The following is a 26,199-nucleotide window of genomic DNA, read 5'->3' as shown; positions in this document are numbered from 1 at the left end:
CAACACTGCTTTCCAAGATTAATTGGGTTATTTTACTGTATGTATTCTCTTTCATACATTTTACCCAACGTTGATAAGCTTAATAAAAAGTCTCCTTGTTTGCCACATTTGGTTTTAAAATGCTCTTCAATAGCTGCTCTATGCATTATCAAAAATAAGGTCATATATCACTTTTTAATATGAGATGGGAAACTCAGAAGAGTTATAAAATTATTTAATAAATTAAGACATCTACCATCATATACACAGAACTTGAAGGTCTTCAGCAGTAGTACAGCACTAAATTTAATCTCTAGGGAAAGGTGAAAAGGGAATTTAAAAGAATATCCAAGAAAGAGTTTAATCTTTGCTTGAGAATGCAAGTATCACAGTGAACTGTTATTAATGAGCTGAAACGGCGTTCTAAGTCCTTAAAAGAGGAGGAACAGAATATATAACTTGAGGTGGAAAATACACCTGGCAAGTTAAAGGATTAAACGAAAGTTTCTAAGTTCCATTTGTCAAAATGAGACAGATTGCGCGTGCTAAAGAAGGAAAACAAATTATAAGCCTTGAGCTGCTGTTGAGCAAGATGACGAACCATCGACAGAGGTGCTGACATTTACACAATGCAGCAGAAGCAAGTCAGCAAACCACTTCTTAGTCTTGTGTGCTTCATGACTACAGACTCCTGCTCACAATGGGACTTACTTTAGGTGTGCTATGATTTTCTGTATGATGGTACAGTGAACATAAAATGAGATTCACTACTTAAACCATTTCACAGTGTATGATTCAATAGCATAAATGCTATTTATAAGTACATCCATAAAAGCTATTTATAAGGACATCCATAATGTGGTACAATGATTATCACTCTCTAATCTCAGCTCGTTCTCATCCCCTCAATGATATCACGTTCATCTGTTATTTTTTTCATAACATTACAGTTTCCTTTTCCATGTGGATCACCTACCAGGCTGTGAACTTGTCTTCTGCTTCTGAACCTTCTCCTTTTTAAATTTGGGCACAATACGAAATACTGTGCTTCTGCTGTTTCTCTTGGTGCAATCCATGGGGGGCTCCTGTTGGAGTCAATCAAGGAAAGAATTTTCTCAGGATATTAAGAGAAGAAAAACCCACTCTGACAGCAGAGATAACATAGGAATAGGTTATACCCACAGAACACTGATGGAGTGATAACTCCCTCCCCCAAAAGTTCATGATGTTGCATACTCCTGAAAATGTACTAATTCCTGCAAGATGCCTTTGTTCACATAAAAGCTTTTTCTCATTTGCTCAAGAAAAGTGCATTCGAAAGGAGGGCAGTAGTCTCCCCGACTAGGACAGTAGTGTGGTTCCCCTTTCCGTGGTTTTTGTTATCTGCCGTCAACCTCATCCTGAAAACACTACGTGAAAACTGCAGAAATAAATAATTCATACAAGTTTTAAGTTGTAGATGGCTCTGAGCAGCAGAGCCATCCTCATCCATCCCGTCTGTTAGTCCCTTCAGAACCATCTGAGTGATCCGACCAGGTGTTGTGGTATCACTGTGCTTGTGTTCAAGTCACGTTATTTTACTTAATAATGGTGCCAAAGAACAAAAGTAGTGATGCTAGCAATTAAGATATGCTAAAGAGAAGCTTTAAAGTGCTTCCTTTAATGAAAAGACGACAGTTCTTAACTTAATAAGGAAAAATAAATCGTATGCTGAGCTGGCTAAGATCTATGGTAAGAATGAATCTTCTGTCTGTGAAACTGTGAAGAAGGAAGAAAAAATTCATGCTAGTTTTGCTGTTACATCTCAGATTGCAAAGGTTACAGCCGCAGTGCATGAGACATGCTCAGCCAATACGGAAGAGGCATGACACCTGTACAGGAAGATATTTTGAGAGATGGACCACATTCATGCAACTTTTGTTACAGTGTATTGTTATAATAGTTCTATTTATTATTGTTGTTTTTCATGTCTTCCTGTGCCTAATTTATAAATTCAACTTTATCCCAGGTATGTCTGTGTAAGGAAAAACACAGTACATGTAGAGTTTGGTACTGAGATTCCAGGGGTCCCTTTGGAGACTTAGAATGTACTTCCTGCAGATAGGGGAGGATGGCTATATTTAAAATGTATTTTCTCCTGAACATTTCTTTTTCAAAAGGTGCGTTCAAATTCTATTGTCACAAAGTGCACACATTTATAAACAGGTTGAATTTTACATACCTCATCCTCATTTGGGTGTAAGATATAATAAAGCCACGGAATTTCTGTTAACTTCTGTAGCTCCACTTCCACAGAATGTAAGGCGTTGGATACTCGCTCTTCATGTGGAGATTCCAATTGCTATTTAACAGCAGATTGAAAACTGAGGTAAAACAAGCCTCAGAGACCATCCTCAAACCCTCAAACAGAATAAACTATTTCGTTGACACTGAACATCCTCACCTCTTATGAGGCAAGACTAGAGTGTTGTTGGTTTTAACATAAATAGAGCAAAAAGAACAAATTATTTTATACTGATTTCATTTAAGCAAATTTGCATAGATTTAGCCTCACTTCCCAAAGGTGATATAAGCAACTGGTGTGACTTTAATAATTTCACAGAAAAAACTATTGCTATTGGTGGTTTTTTCCTATGCAAATCCCTTCTTCCTTCTTATCCTTGCATCCCATCTGCCTTGCTAGTATATAATCTCATCATTTTAACTTATTTGTGGCAAAAATCATTTTGATTTACATAGGCTACAGTGTAAACAAATAATGATATTTCAAACTGGTCAAAAACATGTCACATAATAAGAATCACCTGCCACAAAAATATTCTGGGTAACTAAAATAATAACTTTAGGGGAAAAAAAGCCTATGGATCTCAGAAAAATTGGTGATAAAAAGCTGTTGTACAAATCAGGAAAAGCTAAATGGCTTGTAAACTGGAAGAAGGTTTGGAAACTTTAAAGAGAATTTAACTGGTCACCTCTTGCCCATTCATTTAAAGCACTTATCATCACTATTTTTAAAAATTTTCTGGCTACACGGGGCAGCATGGGGAACAGTTCCTTGACCATTGATCAAACCCCTGCCCCCTGCATTAGGAGCTTGGAGTCTTAACCACTGGACCACCAGGGAAGTCCATAAAGCAGTTATTAAAAGTCACAAATTCAATAAATAAATAAAGGTGAAATCAACACTGCTACAAGCAGAATTGGGAGGCAACTGAATGCTAGCCTTGGCCTTGTTACTAACTATGCCCCCAAGGGATGATGAATTGATTTGAGGAGTCTCAGTTTCCTTCTCAGGCTTCCCTGATAGCTCAGTTGATAAAGAATCCGCCTGGAACGCAGGAGACCCTGGTTCAATTCCTGGCTCGGGAAAATCCGCTGGAGAAGGGACAGACTACCCACTCCAGTATTCTTGGGCTTCCCTTATGGCCCAGCTGGTAAATAGTAGAACATGACTACACAATTCGAGGATCTCTTCCAGCAAATTGAACTTTGATAAATGATGTCAGAATTGCACAGTACCTATATATAGGTTCACGGGATTGAATTTATTTATTTTGGTCACACTGCAAGGCATGCGAGATCTCAGTTCCCCAAATAGGGATGGAAGCCACACCCGCTGCAGGGGAAGCATAGTCTTAACCACTGGAACACCAGTGAAGTTCTGGTTCTCAAGATTTTGAACTGAAAGTTCAGAGAGATTACTATTATTTACTATGCACATTATTTTTCCCCCTCTGTTATTCAAATGCTCTCAAATCCCCTCTGTTATTCAAATTCTAGTATTTCTAGAAGCTAATAAAAATACAGAAATTCTCCACCATATCATATAAAAGTTACCACTTTTATTTTAGTCTAAGTATATATGTCTTATAAAACTGATAAAATAGTAATTGTATGTGCTAAGTTGCTTCAGTTGTATCCGACTCTTTGTGACCCTGTGGACTGCAGCCCGCTAGGCTCTTCTGTCCATGGGATTCTCCAGGCAAGAATACTGGAGTGGGTTGCCATGCCCTCCTCCAAGGGATCTTCCTGACCCAGCGATTGAACCTATTTCTCTTATGTCTCCTTCATTGGCTACATTCATTTTATAAGCAAAATAAAGAGTGTAACTCAGCTGCTCTCAAATATGATTGATTTTTTCTTTTGATATCAATATCGACAAACATTTAAAAATCATCCACTGGTAAAGCAGTTAGGATGTATCCTTTCACTGCCGTGGACCAAAGTTTGGTCCATAGTCAGGGAACTAAGATTCCACAAGTGGTGCAATACAGTCAAAAAATAAAAATTTCACTGGTGTACATTTTCAAACCAAACATCCATATTTGACTATGACAGAAGAATTAAAAGTGCAGAAGAATCCTTCTATATTAACAAAATATAATTGATTACTATTAACCAAGTAACACTCAATGGGTACTTTCAGTATAGAAAGCTAAAATATAAGATAAGTTATGCTTCTAGTTCTTCTCAATCAGCAATTATCTTAAATATACTTCAAATAACACACAAAAAACATGTCCTTCATCCAGTAATTGGTACTGAGGTCATGACTTGCTGGATTTCCTATAGGACTAATTTTAGAAGAGCAGCAAGAAGATTCTGGTTAAAAATAGAAGTGCCAAGAATAACCAAGATGATTTTCCTATTGGTTTTATCAAAAGATATATCCAATATTTCTTCCTAAAAGTTTCTATTCACAACCATAGCAGAGGCAGCCACCTCTTGCCCCAAGGAAGGTGCTCTTGAGTTTCCCTTGGAAGTGGGTAAAACCAATTGGTTCATGCAGCCTTTAAGATTCTCTTCTCAGAGCAAAGGACGCTTCAATGGCAATATTCTTCTGGACAGCAGCCAAACAGAAATTCCAACCAATCACTTTCAGTTAGCTAGGCTATTGATCACCTCTCTCATTCTTTCACTATGCCAGATACTGTGATTTTTATTCTCACTTTTATTTAGATGTATAAATTTTCCCCAGAAAGAGATAAAATTATAGTAAAGAGAAATGTTTTAAGATCATCACCTCATCTATCAATCAAAATTGTTACAAGGAATTAAAAAATAGCTAATATATTAGGCTTTCTACCTTTACAACAGCATGTGTGAATAACCTAAAATTGAACACTAGGTGGCGAAAAGACCCAATGCTAGAACATTTCCAGGGTGAGGCAGGAAATAACAAGGGAAGGATTCTGGGCAAACCAAACAGAAACATCTAGGGTTTCCTAGCACTTGTGTTTGAGGTCCATGGACTGTGGTCTGATTCACACTTGGCCTCAACTCGATTTCAGGCACCAATCTTGAGTTAATCCAGGGCTAGGTCTAGTTCCTGAAATTTAGTTCTGGACACACCGACTCTAGAAAGCATCATCTAAGCCAATCTAGAAAACAGTAACAATCATATTTCAAAGGTTAATTTCGGGGACACAGCTCAAGCCTTCCTCTACTTTTCTGCATTCATGGGTTAATGTGTCCTTGAAGAAGGTCTCACTCTCTGTAAAGCCCAAGATTCTCAAAGCTGGCTGGGGAGAGCATGATTATATAAAGACATGATGACAGGAAACTCTATTCCTGCTGTGGTTTAGTTGCAAGGTCATCTCTGACTCTTGTGACCCCATGGGCTGAAGCCCAGCAGGCTCCTCTGTCCATGGGATTCTCCAGGCAAGAATACTGGAGTGGGTTGCTATTTCCTTCTCCAGGGGATGTTCCCCACCCAGGAATCAAACCTGGGTCTCCTGCATTGCAGGCAGATTTTTTACTGACTGAGCTATGAGGGAAGCCCTCTACTCCTGTTAGCCTGAAGTGTAACTCCCAGGTACAGCCATATAGTTTCTTGAAAGCAAAAGCGAGGTGATAGGGAAGCTCTAGAGATGGTGGCCAGAGCCTGCCTGTGCATTAGAATCTGATGAATGCATGCTCCCTAATGAAGACAAGAACCATACATTTATCATCATTCTGATGGTATCCATCATTTCTTTTCCTTACCAAAGGAACCCTGCCCACTAGTAGAGATTCTGTTTCATTATATAGGGCCTTCACATTGATGGCTATTTCAGTGGCAGTGTCTCTTGTAAGACTCTAGGAAAAAAAAAAAACAGAGACATCAAAGACAAGTAGTTCTGTATTAAATTGGGATTCAGTCATCAGAGAGTACATTTTATCTTTCCGATTTAAATTCACATTGCAAATATTTTTAAAAACCTGCCAAAATACTCTTGTAACTGCAAAATCTCACACTCACATTTGTTGGCAGGATTACCTCTTCTACTTCTTACAGCAGAAAACCAAAAAATATGGTGACTATAGTGAATACACACAGAACCACATCTCGGGCACATAAGCATGCATATGCTCGTGACAAAAGACACATATTCCCACGAGAATTAAGTCAAAGAAAATTATGTCTTAAAAGGGGCATTATCTGATCATGATTAGTTCTATCCACTGAATTTCACTCTCATTAGGTCCAACCAACCAGACTGATTTCTAGACTTTCATCTTGAGGACAAACACTTCTTTTTACACTCACTTAGGTAACTTCAACTAAATAACCGAAAGGATAAAAACAAAGCCATGTATCACTTGGCAAGTGAATATAACTTCAAGAGTTAGACTCTATCCACCTATTGTAACTTCTACATTAGAAAACTGACCAAATTTACTGATGCAGTAAAACGAAATGAAGACACCTTCAACACTGAGTGATCAGTTCTAGTTAAATGCATGATACCTAGGTGTGCCCTGTGTGAAGGTGCAGGGGAGAAGGTAAAAAAGAGAAATGGTAAATACTTAAAAGGAGAAGGAGTACAAGGAAGATGGTAAGGTGCCAAGAGAGTCAAAGTGAAATAGAAAAGAGGTGAAGTGAACTTAAGAGCAGGAGTGAGTGGGAAAACGGTGGCAGGAAAAGAAAATCAAGAAAACTTTGGTCATAAGTGAAGGGTAAGCTTTTGGTAGAGACTCATATAGACTATACTGTGTTCTCTCAAAGCGTGTAGCACGCTTAAAGTATCAAGCTCTGTACGTAACACCAAAAAAATGTGCGGAATGGGCATTTACCATTAGCTCCTCACCTCTGGGAAGCGCGGGTTGGCTTTGTTCAGGGCGTGGGAGCAGGCGTTCACCGCGTGGGCCAGCTCCTGCTCCAAGAGACAGTGGATGGTGGCCGCATCACAGATCCTGGAAGCAGAAACAAGACCCATGAACACACCACTCTTCCAAGCACTGCTTGAGTTTTCTGAAGTGTAGAAACGGTAGAATAAAACAAGTAAAAAAAGATGATGAAAGGAAAATTGTTTTTAATAACTGCTCAATTATGAATGGCACAGGGTAGATTTACAAAATTCAAACCCTACCCTACTGCAACAAAAAATGTGTGTGTGTGTTAGCTGCTCAGTTGTGTCTGATTCTGAGGCCGCCAGGCTCCTCTGTCCATGGGATTTCCCAGGCAAGAACACTGGAGTGGGGCGCCACGCCCTCCTCCAGGGGATCCCGGATTCAACGCAGGGATCGAGCCGGAGTAGCCCACATTGCAGGCAGATTCTTTACCATCTGAGCCACCAGGAAACAAAAAATACTAACCCCCAAATCTTTTATATAAAAAGTTAGGCCTATGGACTCTCCGGGCGGTTAAGAATCTGCCTGCCAATGCAGATCAAACACAGCTTTGATCCCTGGTCTGGGAAGATTCCTCATGCCTTGAGGAATTAATCAAGCCCAAGTGCCACAACTACTGAAGCCCGCGCACCCTAGAGCCCGTGCTCGACGAGAGAAGCCGCCGCAATTCTCTGCACGTTGCAACAAAAAGGAGCCCCTGCTCGCTGCAACTAGACAGAGTTGTGTGCAGCAATGAACACCCCGTGCAGCCAAAAATAAATTAATTAAATTGAAAGAAATGTTAGGCCTAGCATCAGAGATAACGCATACCAAGGTGCTACTTGGAAGCACAAGATACAGTAACACTTCATTTTGCTTTATCGCTGGAAAGTTGAGAGGGGTCCCAAATGTAGAGTGCAGACACATCTTTTATTCACTGAAACTTCAACCAGGCAGTTACAACAGATTCAGTCAGTTCAGTTCAGTCGCTCAGTCCTGCCGACTCTCTGCAACCCCATGGACTGCAGCACACCAGGCCTCCCTGTCAGTCACCAACTCCCAGAGTTGACCCAAACTCATATCCATCGAGTCTGTGATGCCATCCAACCATCTCATCCTCTGTCGTCCCCTTCTCCTCTTACCTTCAATCTTTCCCAGCATCAGGGTCTTTTCAAATGAGTCAGCTCTTTGCATTAGGTGGCCAAAGTATTGGAGTTAGGGGAAAACATTGCCACATATGTCATCATGCTAAGTGCTTTATATGCATTATCTAATTTAATGTTCACAACCTAACAGGTAGTTGTGGTTTTTCTCCACTTTGCAGATGACGACATATGAGGCTCAGAGAACATTAGTATGTACACAAAGCTAATCAGTGATAGAGCCTGGATTTTAGTTTTTGTCTATCCAATGCCAAAGCCTGTTGTGCCGCAGTCCTTTGGAATCTAGATCTTCAAGAACAGTCCTAGAAAGAGAGCATCTATAAAGGCAGGGCAATAAGGTCAAAGAAGATAAAGGAGAAATTCTCCTGACTGCTAGAAAATGAGCAAGGTGTGCAATAAGCAAGAAGGTACATCTATTTTAATCCTTTTGCTTCTGACATCTTCAAGGAGAAGGATCTTCAATCCAGAAAGGGAAGAACAAAGGAAGAGACAGAAGTCCTCCATGGCTGAGTCACGAGCAAAGGGAAAGAATTTAATTCTTAAGGATCATATGACTGATATCCAAGACACAAAGGAACTTGCAAACATCACCTAAGCATCCTTATCAATAACCTTGAAATCATGAGGAAAAGGTTATTAATCAGAAGAACAGAGATAAGTAAATGTTATTCTAATTTTCAAGGCAAAAGAAAGTAATCAATACCAAGGGAACATTTCAACTGCTAACTGAACTTCCTACTAGGTGCGGGCTTCCCTGGTGGCTCAGATGGTAAAGAATCTGCTGCAATGCAGGAGACCTGGGTTCGATCCCTGAGTCAGGAAGATCCCCTGGAGAAGGGAATGGTCACCCACTCCAGTATTCTTACCTGGAGAATTTCAAGGACAGAGGAGCGGGACAGGCTGCAGTCCATGGGGTCAGAAAGAGCTGGACCCGACTATGAGACTTACTTTCACTTTTCCGTTTTTTCAAATGAATACACATTCTGAAAACTGATGAGTGAGCCTGATTTACTGGCTGATGGGGAATCATGTCCCGCCCCCCACCCCCGGGCTTTTTTTTGGATAAGGATATTTGCTTGGTTGACAGGATGATCATATAGGAAGAACATTGTGGTTTCAAGGGAGCATGCTTTAGTTTCAAGAAAACTAAGGAAACTCCATACTGCTTTCCATAATGTATTAATTAGCTGGATTGTATTAATTATTTTACAATGTATATGTACATCAAATCATCACACTGCATACCTTAAATATACAGTATAGAATTTTTATTTGTCCATTGTACCTCACTAAAGCCAGGAAAAAAGAAAAAAACACAAAAAATTCTGTAAATTGAAGTCAACAGAAGATGTTCACAGTATCTAAGATGTATTTACCTTAAAACTACTGTCTGTAAATCCATGGCTGATTCATGTCAATGTATGGCAAAAATGACTACAATATTGTAAAGTAATTAGCCTCCAACTAATAAAAATAAATGAAAAAAAAGAATAAAAAAAAATAAAATACAAAAAAAAAACTACTATGTCTGTGGATAAGAAGCTGAGATGCATAATAATGCAGTTATGTGGACTTAGCTGGCTAAATAGAAATTAAATTTTAATTAATTAATTAAATATTAATATTAAATATTAATATTTCCCCTTATCTTTTCCCTAAGCTACTGAGTATCTTACATTTATCATCCTTTATTCTAAAATTTTAAATATTGGTCTCCAGCAGTAGGGAGTGTGTATCTTTTTTCCTATCTCTAACATGTAGCATACTCTGGGCATCTAACACATATTTAAAGAGGAAAATAAGGAATGAGTGAGAGAGAGCAGATGGAGAGGGTGGGGAGGGGAAAGCAAGCAAGTTGGCTCCTCAGGCTCCTAAGCTTTGCTTGCCTTCTTTTCTATTCCAGCATTTTGATCAGTGACCAGGTGAGGTGCGGGAAGACGCCAGGCTCCTCTGTCCATGGAATTGTCCAGGCAGGAATACTGGAGTGGGTTGCCATGCCCTTCTCCAGGGGATCTTCCCCACCCAGGAACTGAACCCACATCTTTTACATCTCTGGCCTTGGCAGGCAGATTCTTTACCACTGTGCCATCTATAAAATAAGGCTTCCCAGGTGGCTCAATGGTCAAGAATCCAACTGCCATGCAGGAGATGCAGGAGACACGGGTTCGATCCCTGGGTGGGGCAGATCCCCTGGCGAAGGAAATGGCAACACACTCCAGTGTTCTTGCCAGAAGAACCCCAGGGCCTGAGGAGCCTGGCGGGCTACAGTCCATGGGGTCGCAAACGGTCGGATACGACGGAAGCGACTGAGCACATATATAAAACGCAAAATATATAAAATGACAAGAGTGTACACTAGGCAAGCGCTCCCGTGTGTTTCAGGAAGTCTGAGACCCGACCTGTGGGGAACACAGGGTGTGCACGCGGTGTTGGAGGGGACTGAGGAAGGGAAACAGGGATGACTGACGCACAAGGGCGGCAGCAAATGGAGGAGAACAGAGGCGTTCCTTCCGGAGGCCTGGAACCACCGCAGAGACGGGTTAAAACTACGGAGGGCAGAACGGGCCTCGCGCGGGGCCGCAAGGCCGGCGGCGCTCGGGTACCTGGTGATGAGCTCCTCGGCCGCCTGCGAGCACAGCTGCATTTGAGACACTTCCTCCGTGGCCAGGTCCGCCGCCTGCTGGATGAAGAAGTTCGTTCGATGAACTGGCTTACAGGAATCACACTTCTGCTTATCTTCCCAAGACTTCAGGGTGCTTTCAAAGGCCTATTTAAAATCAATACGGCAATGAACTGTGCGCTTAGAGCTAAACACACACAAATAAATGTGTACTTAGATAGTACACAAATGGCTTTAAAACTACTATTACTTTTTCCCTAATCTTAACACTTCATGAAATATATCACAAGGACGGAGAAGATATTTTAAAGTTTTCTCATATATTACAACAAATAAAAAGTAATGTAACTGATGATCATTATGTCAGAGAGTCTTTAAAAAGCTTCAACTTATGCTTCAATATCTACTATTGTATGTATAACAAACAGGATGGGTGTTGTAGTCTTACTTGTTACGGGTGTGACCTTAATTAAGAATACATATTCCGGAAAAGGCATAACTGTAAAGACAGAAGAGGACGGGGGTGCCAGGGGTTGGGATAAGGGAGGGAGGGATGTGAGGTGGAGGACAGGAATATTTGGGGCAGTAAAACTATTGGGCATGAATCTGTAATGGTGGACACAAATGATTATACATTTGTCAAAACCTATAGAATGTAGAACACAAACTATTACCTCAGTGAATAATAATGGATCAATAGTGGTTCATCAGCTGTAATAAATGTACCACACTAAAGCAAGATATTAAGGGGAACAGAATAGGGAAATATAATAGGGAAATTCATGTGCTTGTCAGGGAGGTGAGGACGTATGTGGGAACAGAAACAGGATTCTCCAGTTTCTGCTCAATTTTTCTCTAAACCCAAAAGAAGAAATTATTTTAGGAACTAAATAAATATTTTTTTCATACTTTTGAACCAGAATGATCTAAATGTCAGACCTAAAAGACAATTTAAATCTCTTCCCTGGGTTTGTGTTTTCATGACTATTTACTTTTTACAGGCTGAACAGACTCGAGAAGGACTTATTTTCGGTTACGTACCCTGTCCCTGGTGAGCATCTGAGCTCTGTTCTTGTGCACGATCTTGATAATCCCCGGAGGCTGAACCCATGCTTCTCCGTCCACCTGCACTGGGACCCCCTCGTCACCAAATATGGTGATTTTTACTGTACGGCACTGAAATAAAACAAGTTATTTGACAGTACAACTCATCTGACACTCAATCTTGTATTCAAAGTTGACTCTTACTCCATTCTGTGGAATGGGATATTATGCTTTTCCTCATAGGATGACACAGTAACAACTGGAATAACAAGAAAGCCCATTATTTTATAGACGAATATACAGTGTACAAATCACTGGAATAGTTTCTCAACAGCCCAAGCGGTGAGGGCTTCTCAGCTGGCATTAGTGGTAAAGAACCCGTCTGCCAGTGCAGGAGATGCATGAGACATGGGTCTGATCCCTGGGTCGGGAAGATCCCCTGGAGGAGGGCATGGTAACCCATTCGAGTATTTGGGCCTGAAGAATTCTATGGAGAAAGGAGGCTGGCTGGCTACAGTCCATAGTGTTGCACAGAGTCAGACACAACTGAATCGCCTTAGCACGCACATGCACACAAGTAGTGAAGTCAGGTTTCAGTAGGGAAACCGACCTGCGCGATACGATGGTGCTGCAGTTTAATGACCCTTGAAACAGCCATTTGCACGCTGTCAAATATTGCAACAACTTCTAGGATCTTGTCATCAAATGATGGTGCAGCAAATATCTGAAAGAAAAACCACATTACACTTTCACTAATACAGTTAAGGTTTAAATGAAATGGCACACCAAGCACTGTAAATCCTGCAACATACATATTTTTAAAAATATATAAAAATAGGAAACAGAAAAGTAAGCAAATATTACCAGTAAATGATACTTCAAGGACAAAATTAATCACTGAAGAGAGCTTAAAATAAATATAATAAAGGTTTGAAAACCCATGGATGTAATACTCATGCCCCTCTTATAAAGCAACCTTGACAAGAGTGAACTAATATATTTTCAAATAATTCATCTTGGTGTGTGTGTGTGCCTGTGTGTGTGTGTGTGTGTGTGTGTGTGTGTGTGTGTGTATACATGCACGCTGTGCTCAGTCGTGTCTGACTCTTTCCAACCCCATGGACCGTAACCAGTCAGGTTCCTCTGTCCATGGAATTTTCCAGGCAAGAATACTGGAGTGCACTGTCATTTCCTACTTAGGGAATCTTCCCGACCCAGGGATGGAACCTGCGTCTCGCTTCTCCTGCATTGGCCAGAGGATTCTTTACCACTGCACCACCTGGAAAGCCCCATTTTGGCATGAGATGTACTAAATACCTGTTCATACATAACTCAGGTATCTCATTTAAATGATGCATGTAACTTTAGGAAACTTTAAAATTTCAGAATGTGATGCAGATTTCAGAAAATTAAAGCTAATGTCCACCACTGCACCACCTGGAAAGCCCCATCTTGGTATAAGATGTATTAAATATCTGTTCATACATAACTCAGGTATCTCATTTAAATGATGCATGTAATTTTAGGAAACTTCAAAATTTCAAAAAGTGACGCAGATTTCATAAAATTAAACATAATGAACATGGAAACTGCAATCAAGTTCACTTTGTATGTTCTAAGGGAAATTTTTCAAGGTGTTACAAGCAGTATCTGTATGTGCTTTATTATATATCTTACTACAACTTCTTAGGGCATTTAAGAACATGAAAAGAAATCTCAGAAGATGAAAACACGTGGGCTTACTTTGCTTTGATGTTAAATGTATTTTCACAAAATTAACCTAAAAACTTTAAATTTCAGCTCTATTACTTTGTTCCTTTTACTCCCTGTTTTTATTGTATCATACATAATTATGCCTCTGAAAAAATATTCAATGTAAAGTAGTATCATAATTAAAACTTTTACTGAAAATCTCAGGACACAAATTTGGGAACTTTTTGTTATCAGACTGCCTGGTTTTAAACTCTGTCTCCTCCACTTATGAATTGTGTAAACTTTATATCAGTTTCTTCATTGATAAAATTTAGATAAAAATTGTGGGTATTCATATGATAATCTCAATAGATGCAGAAAAAGCCTTTGACAAAATTCAGCACCCATTTATGATTAAAACTCTTCAAAAAATGGGCACAGAAGGAACCTACCTCAACATAGTAAAGCCATATATGATAAGCCCACAGCAAACAATATTCTCAATGGTGAAAAACTGAAAGCATTTCCCTTAAGATCAGGAATAAGAGAAGGGTGTCCATTCTCACCACTATTATTCAACATAGTTTTGGAAATCCTAGCTACAGCAATCAGAGAAGAAAAAGAAATAAAAGGAATCCAGAATGTAAAAGAAGAAGTAAAGCTCTCACTGTTTGCAGATGACATGATACTATACATAGAAAACCCTGAAGATATTATCAGAAAATTACTAGAGCTAATCCGTAAATTTAGCAAAGTCGCAGGATACAAAATCAATACACAGAAATCACTTGCATTCCTATATACTAACAATGAAAAATCAGAAAGAAAAATTGAGGAATCAATCCCATTCACCATTGCAACAAAAAGAATAAAATGTCTAGGAATAAACCTACCTAAAGAGACAAAAGAACTGTATGCAGAAAATTGTGAAACACTGATGAAAGAAATCAAAGATGACATAAACAGCTGCAGAGATGTTCCACGTTCCTAGGTAGGAAGGATCAATATTGTGACAACAACTATACTACCAAATGCAATCTACAGATTCAATGTGATCCCTATCAAATTACCAATGGCATTTTTCACAGAACTAGAACAAAAAACTTCACAAGTCATATGAAACACAAAAGATCCCAAATAGCCAAAGTGGTCTTGAGAAAGAAGAATGGAGCTGGAGGAATCAATCTTCCTGATTCAGATTATACTACAATGCTACAGTCATCAGGACAGTATGGAACTGGCATAACAACAGAAATATAGACCAATGGAACAACATAGAAAGCCCAGAAATAAGCCCATGCACCTATGGGTACCTTATTTTTGGCAAAGGAGGTAAGAATATACAATGGGGCAAAGACAGCCTCTTCAATAAGTAGTGCTGGGAAAACTGGACAGCTACATGTAAAAGAATGCAATTAGAACACTTCCTAACACCATACACAAAGATAAACTCAAAATGGATTAAAGACCTAAATGTAAGACCAGAAACTACAAAACTCTTAGAGGAAAACATAGGCAGAACACTTGATGACATAAATCAAAGCAAGATCCTCTATAACCCATCTCCTAGAGTATTGGAAATAAAAACAAAAAAGTAAACAAGTGGGACCTATTTAAATTTAAAAGCTTTTGCACAGCAAAGGAAACTATAAACAAGGTGAAAAGACAAACCTTAGAATGGGAGAAAATAATAGCAAATGAAACACTTGACAAAGGATTAATTTCTAAAATATACAAGCAGCTCATACAACTCAATGCCAGAAAAATAAACAACCTAATCAAAAAGTGAGAAAAAGATTTAAACAGACATTTCACCAAAGAAGACAAACAGATGGCTAACAAACACAAGAAAAGATGCTCAACATCGCTATTAGAGAAATGCAAATCAAAATTATAAAATATCAGCTCACACCAGTCAGAATGGCCATCATCAAAAAGTCTACCAAAAAAAAAAAAGTCTACCAAAAAAAAAAAGTCTACAAACAATAAATGTTAGAGATGGTGCAGAGAAGAGGGAACCCTCTTGCACTGTTGGTAGGAGTGTAAATTGGTACAGCCACTATGGAAGACAGTATGGAGATTCCTCAAAAGACTAGGAATAAAAACCACCATATGACCCAGCAATCCCACTTCCAGGCATATACCCAAGGAAACCAAAATTGAAAAAACACATATATCCCAGTGTCCATTGCAGCACTATTTACAATAGCTAGAACATGGAAGCAGATGTTCTGTCGATGTTTATCGACAGATAAATGGATAAGGAAGTTGTTTTACATACACACAATGGAATATTACTCGCCATAAAACAGAACGCATTTGAGTCAGTTCTAATGAGGCAGATGAACCTAGAGCCTATTATACAGAGTGAAGTGAGTTGGAAAGAGAAAGATAAATATCACATACTAATGCATGTATATGAACTCTAGAAAGATGGTACTGATGAATTTATTTGCAAGGCAGCAATGGAGAAACAGACGCAGAGAAGAGACTTGTGGACATGGGGAGATGGAAAGAAAGGGTGAATGTATGAAGAGAGTAACATGGAAACTTACAATACCATATGTAAACTAGACAGCCAACGGGAATTTGCTGTATGTCTCAAGAACTCAAACAGGGGCTCTGTATCAACCTAGAGGAGTGATTGGGAGGAGCTTGGGAGGAGGTTCAAGAGGGAGGGGACTTATGTACACCTATGGCTGATTCATATTGCTGTCTGACAGAAACAATAAAATTCTGTAAAGCAATTATCCTTCAAATAAAAAATAAATACATTTTAAATAAATGTATTTAAATAAATACATGTGTTTTTTAAAATGTGAGTTATTAAGTTATGAATGTGAAACTCTCAGAACAATGTCTGCCTACCTGGCAGGGGTTCAAAAAACATTAGCTTTGTTTATCTCAATCTCACTGATTTCTTCTCCTTGAAATATTTCAGAGTGATGATGGGCTGACAAATAACTGGTTGCTAATTTAAATTTCTATACTCCAATAGGATTGGAATATATTCATATTATGAAAATTACAAATATTTTCCAATTTATTTTATACCTTAATCCCTGCCTGCACATTTAAGAGCTCTGAGAAACTGGTTTAGTGAGAGCCAATCATAAGCCTCAAATCAAACGGCCTATCATTCAATGTATGTGACTCTTCAAAGATCATGGTAAACTTCCCATTTTTATTGTTATATATGCATTAATAAGTGTCTCATCTCTCATCTCTAGAACAATTGCACTTCTTAGGTTGTGTTTTTTCTTTTTTAGTAAAAACACAAATAGCCATATACCTTAATGGCCAAGTGAGCCCTTTGACATTTCTAAAAATTAAAACAGTAATAAAATACAAATTTAGAAAAGTAAAGGTACAGTAAAGTATTTTGGTAGGCAGAATAATATTCCCCTCCCTGACTTCCCAAATGCCCATATCCTCATTCCTGGAACCTGGGAATGTCACCTTACATGGCAAAAGAGCCTTTGCAGATGTGATTAAATTAGGGACCTTGAGATGGGGAGATTATCCTGGATGACTGGGGTGGGCCCAGTGTAATCACAGAGGTCACTGTAAGTGGAAGCAGGAGGCAGAAGTAGTCAGAGTGATGCAACGTGACAAGGACTCAACCGCCTCCATCAGCTATGGAGACGGAGGGAGGGACCTCATGCCAAGGAATGTGGGCAACTTCTAGACAGAGCAAGGGAATACTTACATCATCTTCTTTAGTTCCACCCCAAAAGTTAGTGCCTCCGGCATAGCTGGGAATGTTCAGCACCGCTATTCCTTGCAGACTGGGGAGAGGAATATACTGCCCGTCGCACTGTAAGATCAAAAGCTGAGAGGTCAGATCAAAAGAGCAAAACCACAAGTTTGGAAGACAGTAGAAGACTAAAGACAAAGGACAATGGACGAAAGTGGTGGTGACGTTAGCTTTCCTGTAAATATATTCCCACACATTATCTTTATCCTATTTTTTAATTTAAAACATTTTACAGAGTAAATAATTATAGCAGAAGTTGTTACAGAAAAACAAATTGAAAAAACATGTTTTATAAACCATCTCAGTGTTCACTGATGGATAAGTGGATTAAAAAAGTGATATATATATATATATATAATATGCTGTGCTATGCTTAGTTGCTCAGTCGTGTCCGACTCTTTGTGACCCTATGGACTTTATCCCACAAGGCTCCTCTGTCCATGGGATTCTCCAGGCTGGAGTGGGTTGCCATTTCCTTCTCGAGGGGCTCTTTCTGACCCAGGGATCAAAACCCGCATCTCCCGTACTGGCAGGCGGATTCTTTACCACTGAGTCACACCTGAGTAAGTTCTTGCTGAAGAGAAAGTTTTAGCCTTTGTTTTAAAAGCGAGGAGTCTGCAGATGTCATACTTAAAACAGATGCTGTATTTTCACTAATTCTCAAATTAAAAAATAATTAACATAATTTTATAAAAATTTCATTTTAATGCCCAATGAAAATGATCTTCAACCTTTAGAACAAATGAGAATCTGGTCTTTTTAAATAACTGCGAATACTTCCTAATACTAACATCCACAAGGTGTTTTTAACCTTTCTTTTCTTTTACATGACAACATAGTCAAAGGTTCACACTGTACTAGGTACCTAGGGTGGTTCCTGGCACATAGCAGGTGCTCAGTGAGTATTTGATAAATGAATGATCATAAAGTATTTAGTTGAACAATAAACCTTTTCTGAACTCAACTGAACTAATATTTTTGTGTGCTTTAGGAAAAAGTCGTGTGAGTCACAAAGGAAATGGAAAAATGATATCTTCATAAATATAAAAGGAATACTAAAAAAATTCAGAGCAGTCTTTAAAGATTTTATCAATGAATATACTATTTGCAAGCATAATATGGAATAAGATGAAAATGTCAAAAGCTCCATATACTTTGCTGAATTTAACATACATGCATTAGGAAAACACCCAGAGTTAAGAGCTTAATGTCCATTTCATATAGTCTCAGGGAAAGTATGAGCAGTACAGATTCAATAAATTAAGGTCACCTGACTCAACTATTTCTTTCAGATTCAGGAGTAAGTTCAGGAGTGTTATATTTTTTGTATAATTTTCTCTAATCTTATATTTCCACTTGTTCATGATGTTGCAAAATGCTTTAAAACTGCAGTTACACTTTTTTTCTGATTAGTGTTTGCTTTTCAGCTCCTTTCATTAGGAAATATGGGAAGACAGTGGGCCTGTTTTGAATTCTGTCACTTATTTGGTCAAATGCCTTAGACTTTCAGAGATTCATTTTGCTTATCTGGAAAACGGGCTAATAATACTTAGTCCATAGTGTGGCCAACAAGGTACGGGACAAGAAACATCTAAAACACATAGTAGGGAGTCAGTGAATGTCTTTTTTCAGTTTTAATTACAAATTAATGTTTTATGGGGGAAAAAACTGGAGTTGAAGTTTTGGCTTCTGCAGGTACCAATTGCTTGATCTTAGTTAGGTAACTGACTTGAAATAAATTTTAATAAATTTATTTCTGAAACAAATAATAATACTTGCCTCATAAAGAATGATAATAACTATCTCATAAAATTTAAGTATAAAACACAGTATGTAGAAAACATTCAGGAAGCTTCAATTATTATTTTTGTTGCTGTTTAGTCACCAAGTCATGTCTGACTCTTTTCTGACCCCATGGACTGTAGCCCGCCAGGCTCCTCTGTCCATGGGATTTCCCAGGCAAGAATACTAGAGTGGGTTGCCATTTCGTGCTCCAGGGGATCTTCCCGACCCAGGGATTGAACCTGCGTCTCCTGCATTGGCAGGAGGATTCTTTATTACTGAGTCACCAGGGAAGCCTTCAATTATTATATAACATGACTTAAGATGTAGCTATAATCATTTTTATTGAATGAACTAAGCAAAGATAGAAATTACGATAAGCCAATTTTAACAAATTATGTAAACAACTGCTATGAGATTATGGAAATATGTGAAATTACAAAAAATGTGAATTAAACAACTTGTTATATTTTATTAAGGATTACAGGTGAACACTGTTTTTCTCCTTCATGTATCTTAGTATTTAAAGGATTCAAAACAGTATTTGATCATTACTTCACTTAAAATCTAGAACAAGCTGCTTGATGCATGTAAATTAGATATACTTGGACAAAAAAGTCATCTTTAAGAAAAAAATTTGAATATTAATGACATTTTTCATTCATGGGTCAAAGGTATTTCTGCTGTAAAAATTGCAAAATTTGATATTACAACATTATTCTACATTTCTGGCATTCCCACGATTGTAGAGAGGATTATAAATGTCATCCAAAGGTTCTAAATCTTCAGTACCTATCAGATTCACAGGGTATATGGCTTGAGAAACAGGGCTTATATTTGCATAATTCTTAACAGTTTAAACTGTGATTTCTCGTATCAATGAATTATAATTCTGCACATAAGCATTATTTTATCCATTTTGCAGTTGGAAAAGCTAAGGCCAAGGTCTTTGCTTTGCACAAACTCAAAGTCAACACATGACTTCTATACAACACAACAGGGGAAGGCAGACTCCTGAGCAAAAAGCTGAGGTTTTTTTGGCCAGTGACTGGCACTTGATGAAAAGGGATCTTTCTGAGAAAAATTTCCTAAGCCCTGCACCTCTCTTCTCCACCTCTATCTCAAGTGATCCAACATCAAGAAAATTAATTTTTAAACAATGGACCTTCCATGGTCTTCAGAAGTAGCAGGTGTTTTGTTTGTTTATTTTTAACTCTGGCAAAGAATTCTCTAATTTTTCTACTTTACCTTTTGTGCATATTAACAAGATGTTTTCACTGATCTTGTTTTCCTAAATTTACTTTCGTTTTAATCATTGAATATAAACTTCTGTATCAAGTCAGAATTATATCAAGTTCTGAACCTAAGGTTCAGAAACCAAAGGTCCACGGATAGATTCATGGTCTGTTAAGTGGAATGGTAAAAACATCTCTCTCATAGTCAGCAACCTCTGAAATCTAGCAATGCACTCAATTATAAATGTAGACAACAAGCCACACAAAGGCAATACAGTACTTGTGACTTCATCACAATAGAAACAGATATTTTATATTATATTACAGATGTTTCAGATATCTTTTAATATCATTTATGTTCATCATTACTTCAAAAGTAATGGCAAAAGTGTGAAAGTGTTAGTCACTTAGTTGTGTCTGACTCTTTGAGACCCCATGGACTGTAGCCCACCAGGTTCATCTGTTCATGGAATTCTCCAGGCAAGAATACTGGCGTGCGTTGCCATTCCCTTTTCCAGGGGACTTTCCTGACCCAAGGATTAAACCTGGGTCTTCTACATTGCAGGCAGATTCTTTACCATCTGAGTCACCACGGTGGGGAAGTGTGGGGAAGCCCACACTTACTATTATATATACCATTAGATTTTTGTCATTTGATGTAGCAATAAAGAAACACATATATTACTCTACAATGTTTTAAAAATATTTTGTTAATTTATTTCAATATTATTTTATTTTGTGTCTATATATATTTAAAGAGTGCTTTAAAACAATATTCCGAGAAGGGGTCCATAGTTTTTACTAGCATGCCAAAAGGGTTCACAGGTCAAAAAGTGTTAAGAACCTCTGCTTAATGGAGATTACAAAGCAGCTGCGTAGGATATTGTTCAGAATTTGGACCATCAATCAAAAAGGACAGAAACAGAATGTCTGAAGAGCTGAAGGCTCTCCTAGAAATAAAGCAATCAAGCCATTCTCCTTCTGGATAGTTCCCCAAACCCTAAAGATAGTCAGCTATGGGTATTGACCACACAATGCTTAATAAATTATGTAAATGATCATTTGCCTGTCTGTTTCCCTCTCGAGTCAGGGCCAGGACCTGTGCAAGCTTATGGGGTTAACAAAGATGAACACAACTTCTTACCCGTCCTTAAGCAGAGTGTAGCTGACTAGGGGACACGAATAAGGAAAATGATTACATAAGCAATCCATAGGCAAAAACCCAAGTTGAGCAATGGATGGGGCGGCCAACAATAGCATTTACAGAGTATGAGCCTTCCTGATTTTGTACCTTTTCAGCCAGTAACATATATCTTAATTTCATAAGCAATGATAAATCAAAACAGTGGATCACACAGCTGTGCTCTAGAGTGGCAGGTAGAATAGGTTTATTTTTGCTAGGAAATTTGGTTGATAATGAACGAGCCAGACACCTCTCTAGTCCACATTCCATTATTAAGATAACAACTAAAATAAAAGACATTCTGTTTAATTCATTGAGCTGTCGACTTGAGATTTGTCCTGGTGGCTCAGACAGCAATGCAGGAGACTTGGGGTTCGATCTCTGGGTTGGGAAGATCTCTTGGAGAAGAAAATAGCAACCCAGTCTAGTATTCTTACCTTGAGAATCTCATGGACTGAGGAGTGTGGCGGGCTACAGTCCATGGGGTACAAAGAGTTGGAGAAAACAATTTCCCTTTCACTGTATGCAGTCTATACCTCAACTTAAAATATCTGGTTATAAAAAGATACAAGATAGGAAAGACAAGCCTTTTATCATAAACAGTGAGCTCTGGACCAAAGGTGAAAGAAAATAATACTGTAAGAAATGAGTACACTTCTCGAGGCTTCCCTGGTGGCTTAGTGGGTAAAGAATCTGCCTTGAATGCTGGATCCCTGGGTCGGGAAGATCCCCTGGAGGAGGAGATGGCAACCCACTCCAGCATTCTTGCCTGGAGAATCCCATGGACAGACGAGCTTGATGGGCTACAGTCCATGGGTTTGCAAAAAGTCAGACACGACTGAGTGAGTAACTACACACATACACAGCAGACTTCTCAGAGCCATGTCCTCCATCCTCTTTTTTCTGTTATCAGATTAAAGAACTTTTGCTGTCCGTATCATCCTATTTAAATTAGTAAAAAAAAAAAAAATACTAGAAAATGTAAATGCTCAGAATCTCTTTTGATTTTATTAACTTGTTGTTAGAATTAATTGGAACAAAGTATACATTTAACTTAAAAACTTCTATTTACTGTGAATGGTATTTTCAGGGATTTATGAAACTTCAGCATTATAGAATCAAGTCAGAATTTGGAAACTTAAATGAAAAAAAAATCTGATAAAAATGCTATCCTGGGAGGGAGGTTCCAGAGGGAGGGGGCATATGTATACCCTATGGCTGATTAATGGTGATGTGTGGCAGAAACCAATACAACAATGCAAAGCAATTATCCTCCAATTAAAAATAAATAAAATTTAAAAATACTATCCTGTATATGTACACACTTCCATGGTCTGGCCTTTTCGCGGGGAACCTCAATTTCATAGAAACATCTAAATTTCAGGATCTAATGATAATGGTAATTAGGTGTGTCACTCATATCCAGTGTCTAATACCTCCTTTGACATAAAGTAGAAAACCACATATAGTTTTTTTTCCCTCCAGTGTTTAAGCACTATTCAAGAGAATAAAGTGTGCCCTAAATGTCCTAAGTATGTCACTTAGTCATGTCCGACTCTCCGCGACCCCTTGGTCTGTCCACGGAATTCTCTAGGCAAGAACACTGGAGTGGGTAACCATGCCCTTCTCCAAGGGATGTTCCCGACCCAGGGTTCAAACTGGAATCTCCTGCAGTGCAGGCAGATTCTTTACCATCTGAGCTACCGGGGGAGCCCATTCAAGAGAACAGTTAAGGCCAAATCAGCTCCACAAATAAATCTTACAAGATAATCTGAAATGTCTTTACTATCAAAACGAACTTACTTCAAGTTGAACCCTCTGTTCCAAATTCTTGTATGATCTTTGTAATAATTCCCGAGTTCCAAGGACTCCATACCACATCAAGTTTTTAGTTCGGCTCCTGAAAATAAACGTTGGCAGAGAACTTCTGTAACCATTATTTATTTACCCTTTAAACGCAGAGTGAGCCAAAGAGGTAATAAATGAAATTAAAGTAAAATTGCCTTTGTGTAATTACATTATCACTATTATCCAAATTACCTGCATTTTTCAGGGTGCTCCTCTCTCTTATTATTAAATTCTAATGAAATTTTTGCATCTAATCCAATCCCAAAGTAATTGTTCATGACACATTTTTCTGAATAGCCATCTCTACAATAAGGAAAAGTACATGGAAGTCAATTTCAGGTTCATAACAACAATTACAATTTGCACACAAAATAACACTTGACACCATTTAAGCTTACATTTCTTATAGAAGAGAGGAAGGTTTAGCAGGAATCATTTCCTATTTATGTGCCATGTGCGTGCCCCAGCATGTCGTAAATTTCAGAACAAGTGACCCAAAGGGACTGTGGGCAGGGGAAAGTGGAGACAGTAGTGGTAATGCTTTTTCTACTAATTGTAACACAACCTTAGTTCTTCTACTTCCTACACAGGCCCCTCACTACACACACAAATGAGAGGGCCTCACAGTCAGATGCTAATACTCTTTTTTTGGTCAAAAAGTCTCCTTCGCATTTGTATTTTTATTGAGTATTTATTAAGCAGAAAGCAACTAGATTAGTCCCTTCTTCTAGGCGCTTTAAAAAAATACAAAGGAGTGTGGTACAGTCCTTCAGGAGTGTCATTAGAGAAATGAGACATAAAAAAGCAAAATTAAATATGGAAGTAAAACAAAGTATCACTACATATTGAACAACTGATGTTTTAAAGGAATTTTAAGAAGGGAAGGGATCAGTGTGAGCCAGAAACTCCCTGAAATAAGTAAACCTGGATGTTGAATGTGGAAAGATGACAGAATTGGCAAGGCTGAGAAAAAAATGAGGTGAAAGGAATAGCAAAATTATGATTATGAAAGCACTGATGAATAAAACATTCCAGGGAAAAGCGTATAGAGCTGTGACTCACTTTGCCACTGGGTTGGTATCTGAGACTACAAGCTGGAAGGGACCTACCTTAGATCATGAAAACCACTGTATTTCACATATGTTAATGTATCCATCATCATCAACTTTTGAAATTTTCTGATGATTCTTTTTTTGGATGTGGGACTATTTTTATTGTAATGTATTTAAAATGTTACCATTCATATAAAATAGAAACAAGGAAAGCCAAAACAAAATATATGCAAAAGTATATTCTTACACTGAATCTGGATCTGGGTCAATAAAGGGCGTTGCACCAAAAGGGTCAATATTTGCTAGCAACATTTTGTTGATAATAGAACTTCCAGCAATTGAGGCAGCTAGTCCTGCTCTTAAACCTGGCAGGAAAAAAAAAAAAATACAGGATCACACGTTAAGAGAAAAACAGAAGGAGCCAATCCATTGTTTTTAGTTTTCATCAGAAACATCTTGCTCCCAAAGCGTGAAGCAAAATGTCTCCATGCTTTTCAGTGTTTGTTCTCATTAATCAAAACTAAGAATTATGACATTGGTAAATACAATGTTTCTGATGCTTCTTTTTATGATCTGTTGTCATAAAAAGTGAAACAGGTAAGGACCTAAATAGGAGTCTCTTTGTGACAGTTTCTCATTTACCATTGATGATTCTGTAATTTCAACAAGTAACCATTGCTTCCTTTTCATTAGCAAAGAAGGTAGGAAGTCTGTAAGGAATTTACAGTAAAGGCCGAATTATCCAGAATGTCAGAGTTATCATTTTCATACTCTTGAAGCACAGACAATAATACTCAAGTAAAAATGCTGACATACAAGGGTGAAAGCTCAGTGCTGGTGTCAAGAATAAGTAGTAAAATATTAAACCCAGGTATTTATGGATTTTAGAAGAATACAGTATTGAACATAAAAATGAAGCATCTTATCTCTAAACATGCAAAACTTCAAATTTATTTCAACTAATTACCTTTCCACTAACTAGTTATAGTATTCAAAGCTAATGAGTTTTATGATTTAGCAAACCAAATGTTAAGGCTAGAAGCACTAGGAATAAGGACCTCAGGAAACAGACAGACAAAAAGGAAAGAGGAAATTAGGAAACAAAGTCCTTTCTTTAGCTAACGTTCCTTTCTTCAACAAAGCGCTCCTCTTAAAAATGTTCATTATTTTAGTTACAAAGTTTACCTGATTATCAAATAATCAAGATTAACTTTATTCTGTCATTCACTCTCATAGTTTCGAATATACAATGGCTATTCCAGTTCCCTTTATGTCTAAATAAGTAAATAAATGAACAAAACCACCATGCTGGTGAGAGGAAAAACAGCTTGAAAAGGTGAAGAGTCATATTTCAGATGCTCCAAAGAAAAGCATAGTATTTTCTAAAATGTTTTAAGGTTAGCCATATGTACAGCTTCTTCCATCCAGAAAGGTCCAGGTTTGAAGAAGAGATATGACCTCTAGACATAGATTCCTTTCCGGAACCAAATGTGTCCTGGATTTATCATTTATATTTTAATATTTTCATTAAGATATAATTCACATACCACAAATTTCACCCCTTTAAAGTATATAATTAAGTTTTATATACACAAAATTGTTCAATGATCATTACTACCTGATTCAGAACTTTTTATTACCACTGAAAGAAACCCCATATGGGTTTGCAGTTATTTTCCATTCCTTCCAGGGCCCCCAGGTCTCAGATCCTGGAAACCACTAAACCACGAAAGTTCTCTTTCTCTATAGATT

General features: G+C 38.1%; 1 protein-coding gene across 8 annotated transcripts in view; it reads right to left on the bottom strand.

The window, feature by feature from the left end:
* The window catches only part of DGKH (diacylglycerol kinase eta), a 218,661-nt gene that overhangs the window by 31,242 nt on the left and 161,220 nt on the right, over nt 1-26,199 (bottom strand). For 7 of the 8 annotated variants that reach the window (XM_043892315.1, XM_043892318.1, XM_043892311.1 and 4 more), the window contains 11 exons: nt 24,695-24,812; nt 23,588-23,698; nt 23,351-23,447; nt 17,300-17,407; nt 12,509-12,622; nt 11,896-12,030; nt 10,838-11,001; nt 7,050-7,155; nt 5,965-6,057; nt 2,201-2,320; nt 956-1,064 (listed from right to left, as the gene is read on the bottom strand). In XM_043892315.1, the coding sequence (XP_043748250.1) occupies nt 956-1,064; nt 2,201-2,320; nt 5,965-6,057; nt 7,050-7,155; nt 10,838-11,001; nt 11,896-12,030; nt 12,509-12,622; nt 17,300-17,407; nt 23,351-23,447; nt 23,588-23,698; nt 24,695-24,812 (1,275 nt within the window). Of the gene's footprint in view, nt 1-955; nt 1,065-2,200; nt 2,321-5,964; nt 6,058-7,035; nt 7,156-10,837; nt 11,002-11,895; nt 12,031-12,508; nt 12,623-17,299; nt 17,408-23,350; nt 23,448-23,587; nt 23,699-24,694; nt 24,813-26,199 lie in introns of those variants that run through there. The other variant, XM_043892317.1, reaches the window with a different exon arrangement.

The sequence above is a fragment of the Cervus elaphus genome, chromosome 30 (assembly GCF_910594005.1).
Source record: "Cervus elaphus chromosome 30, mCerEla1.1, whole genome shotgun sequence".
Classification (NCBI taxonomy): Eukaryota; Metazoa; Chordata; class Mammalia; order Artiodactyla; family Cervidae; genus Cervus; species Cervus elaphus.
Note: the sequence above shows the minus strand (reverse complement) of the source record. Positions and strands in the feature narration are given on the sequence as shown.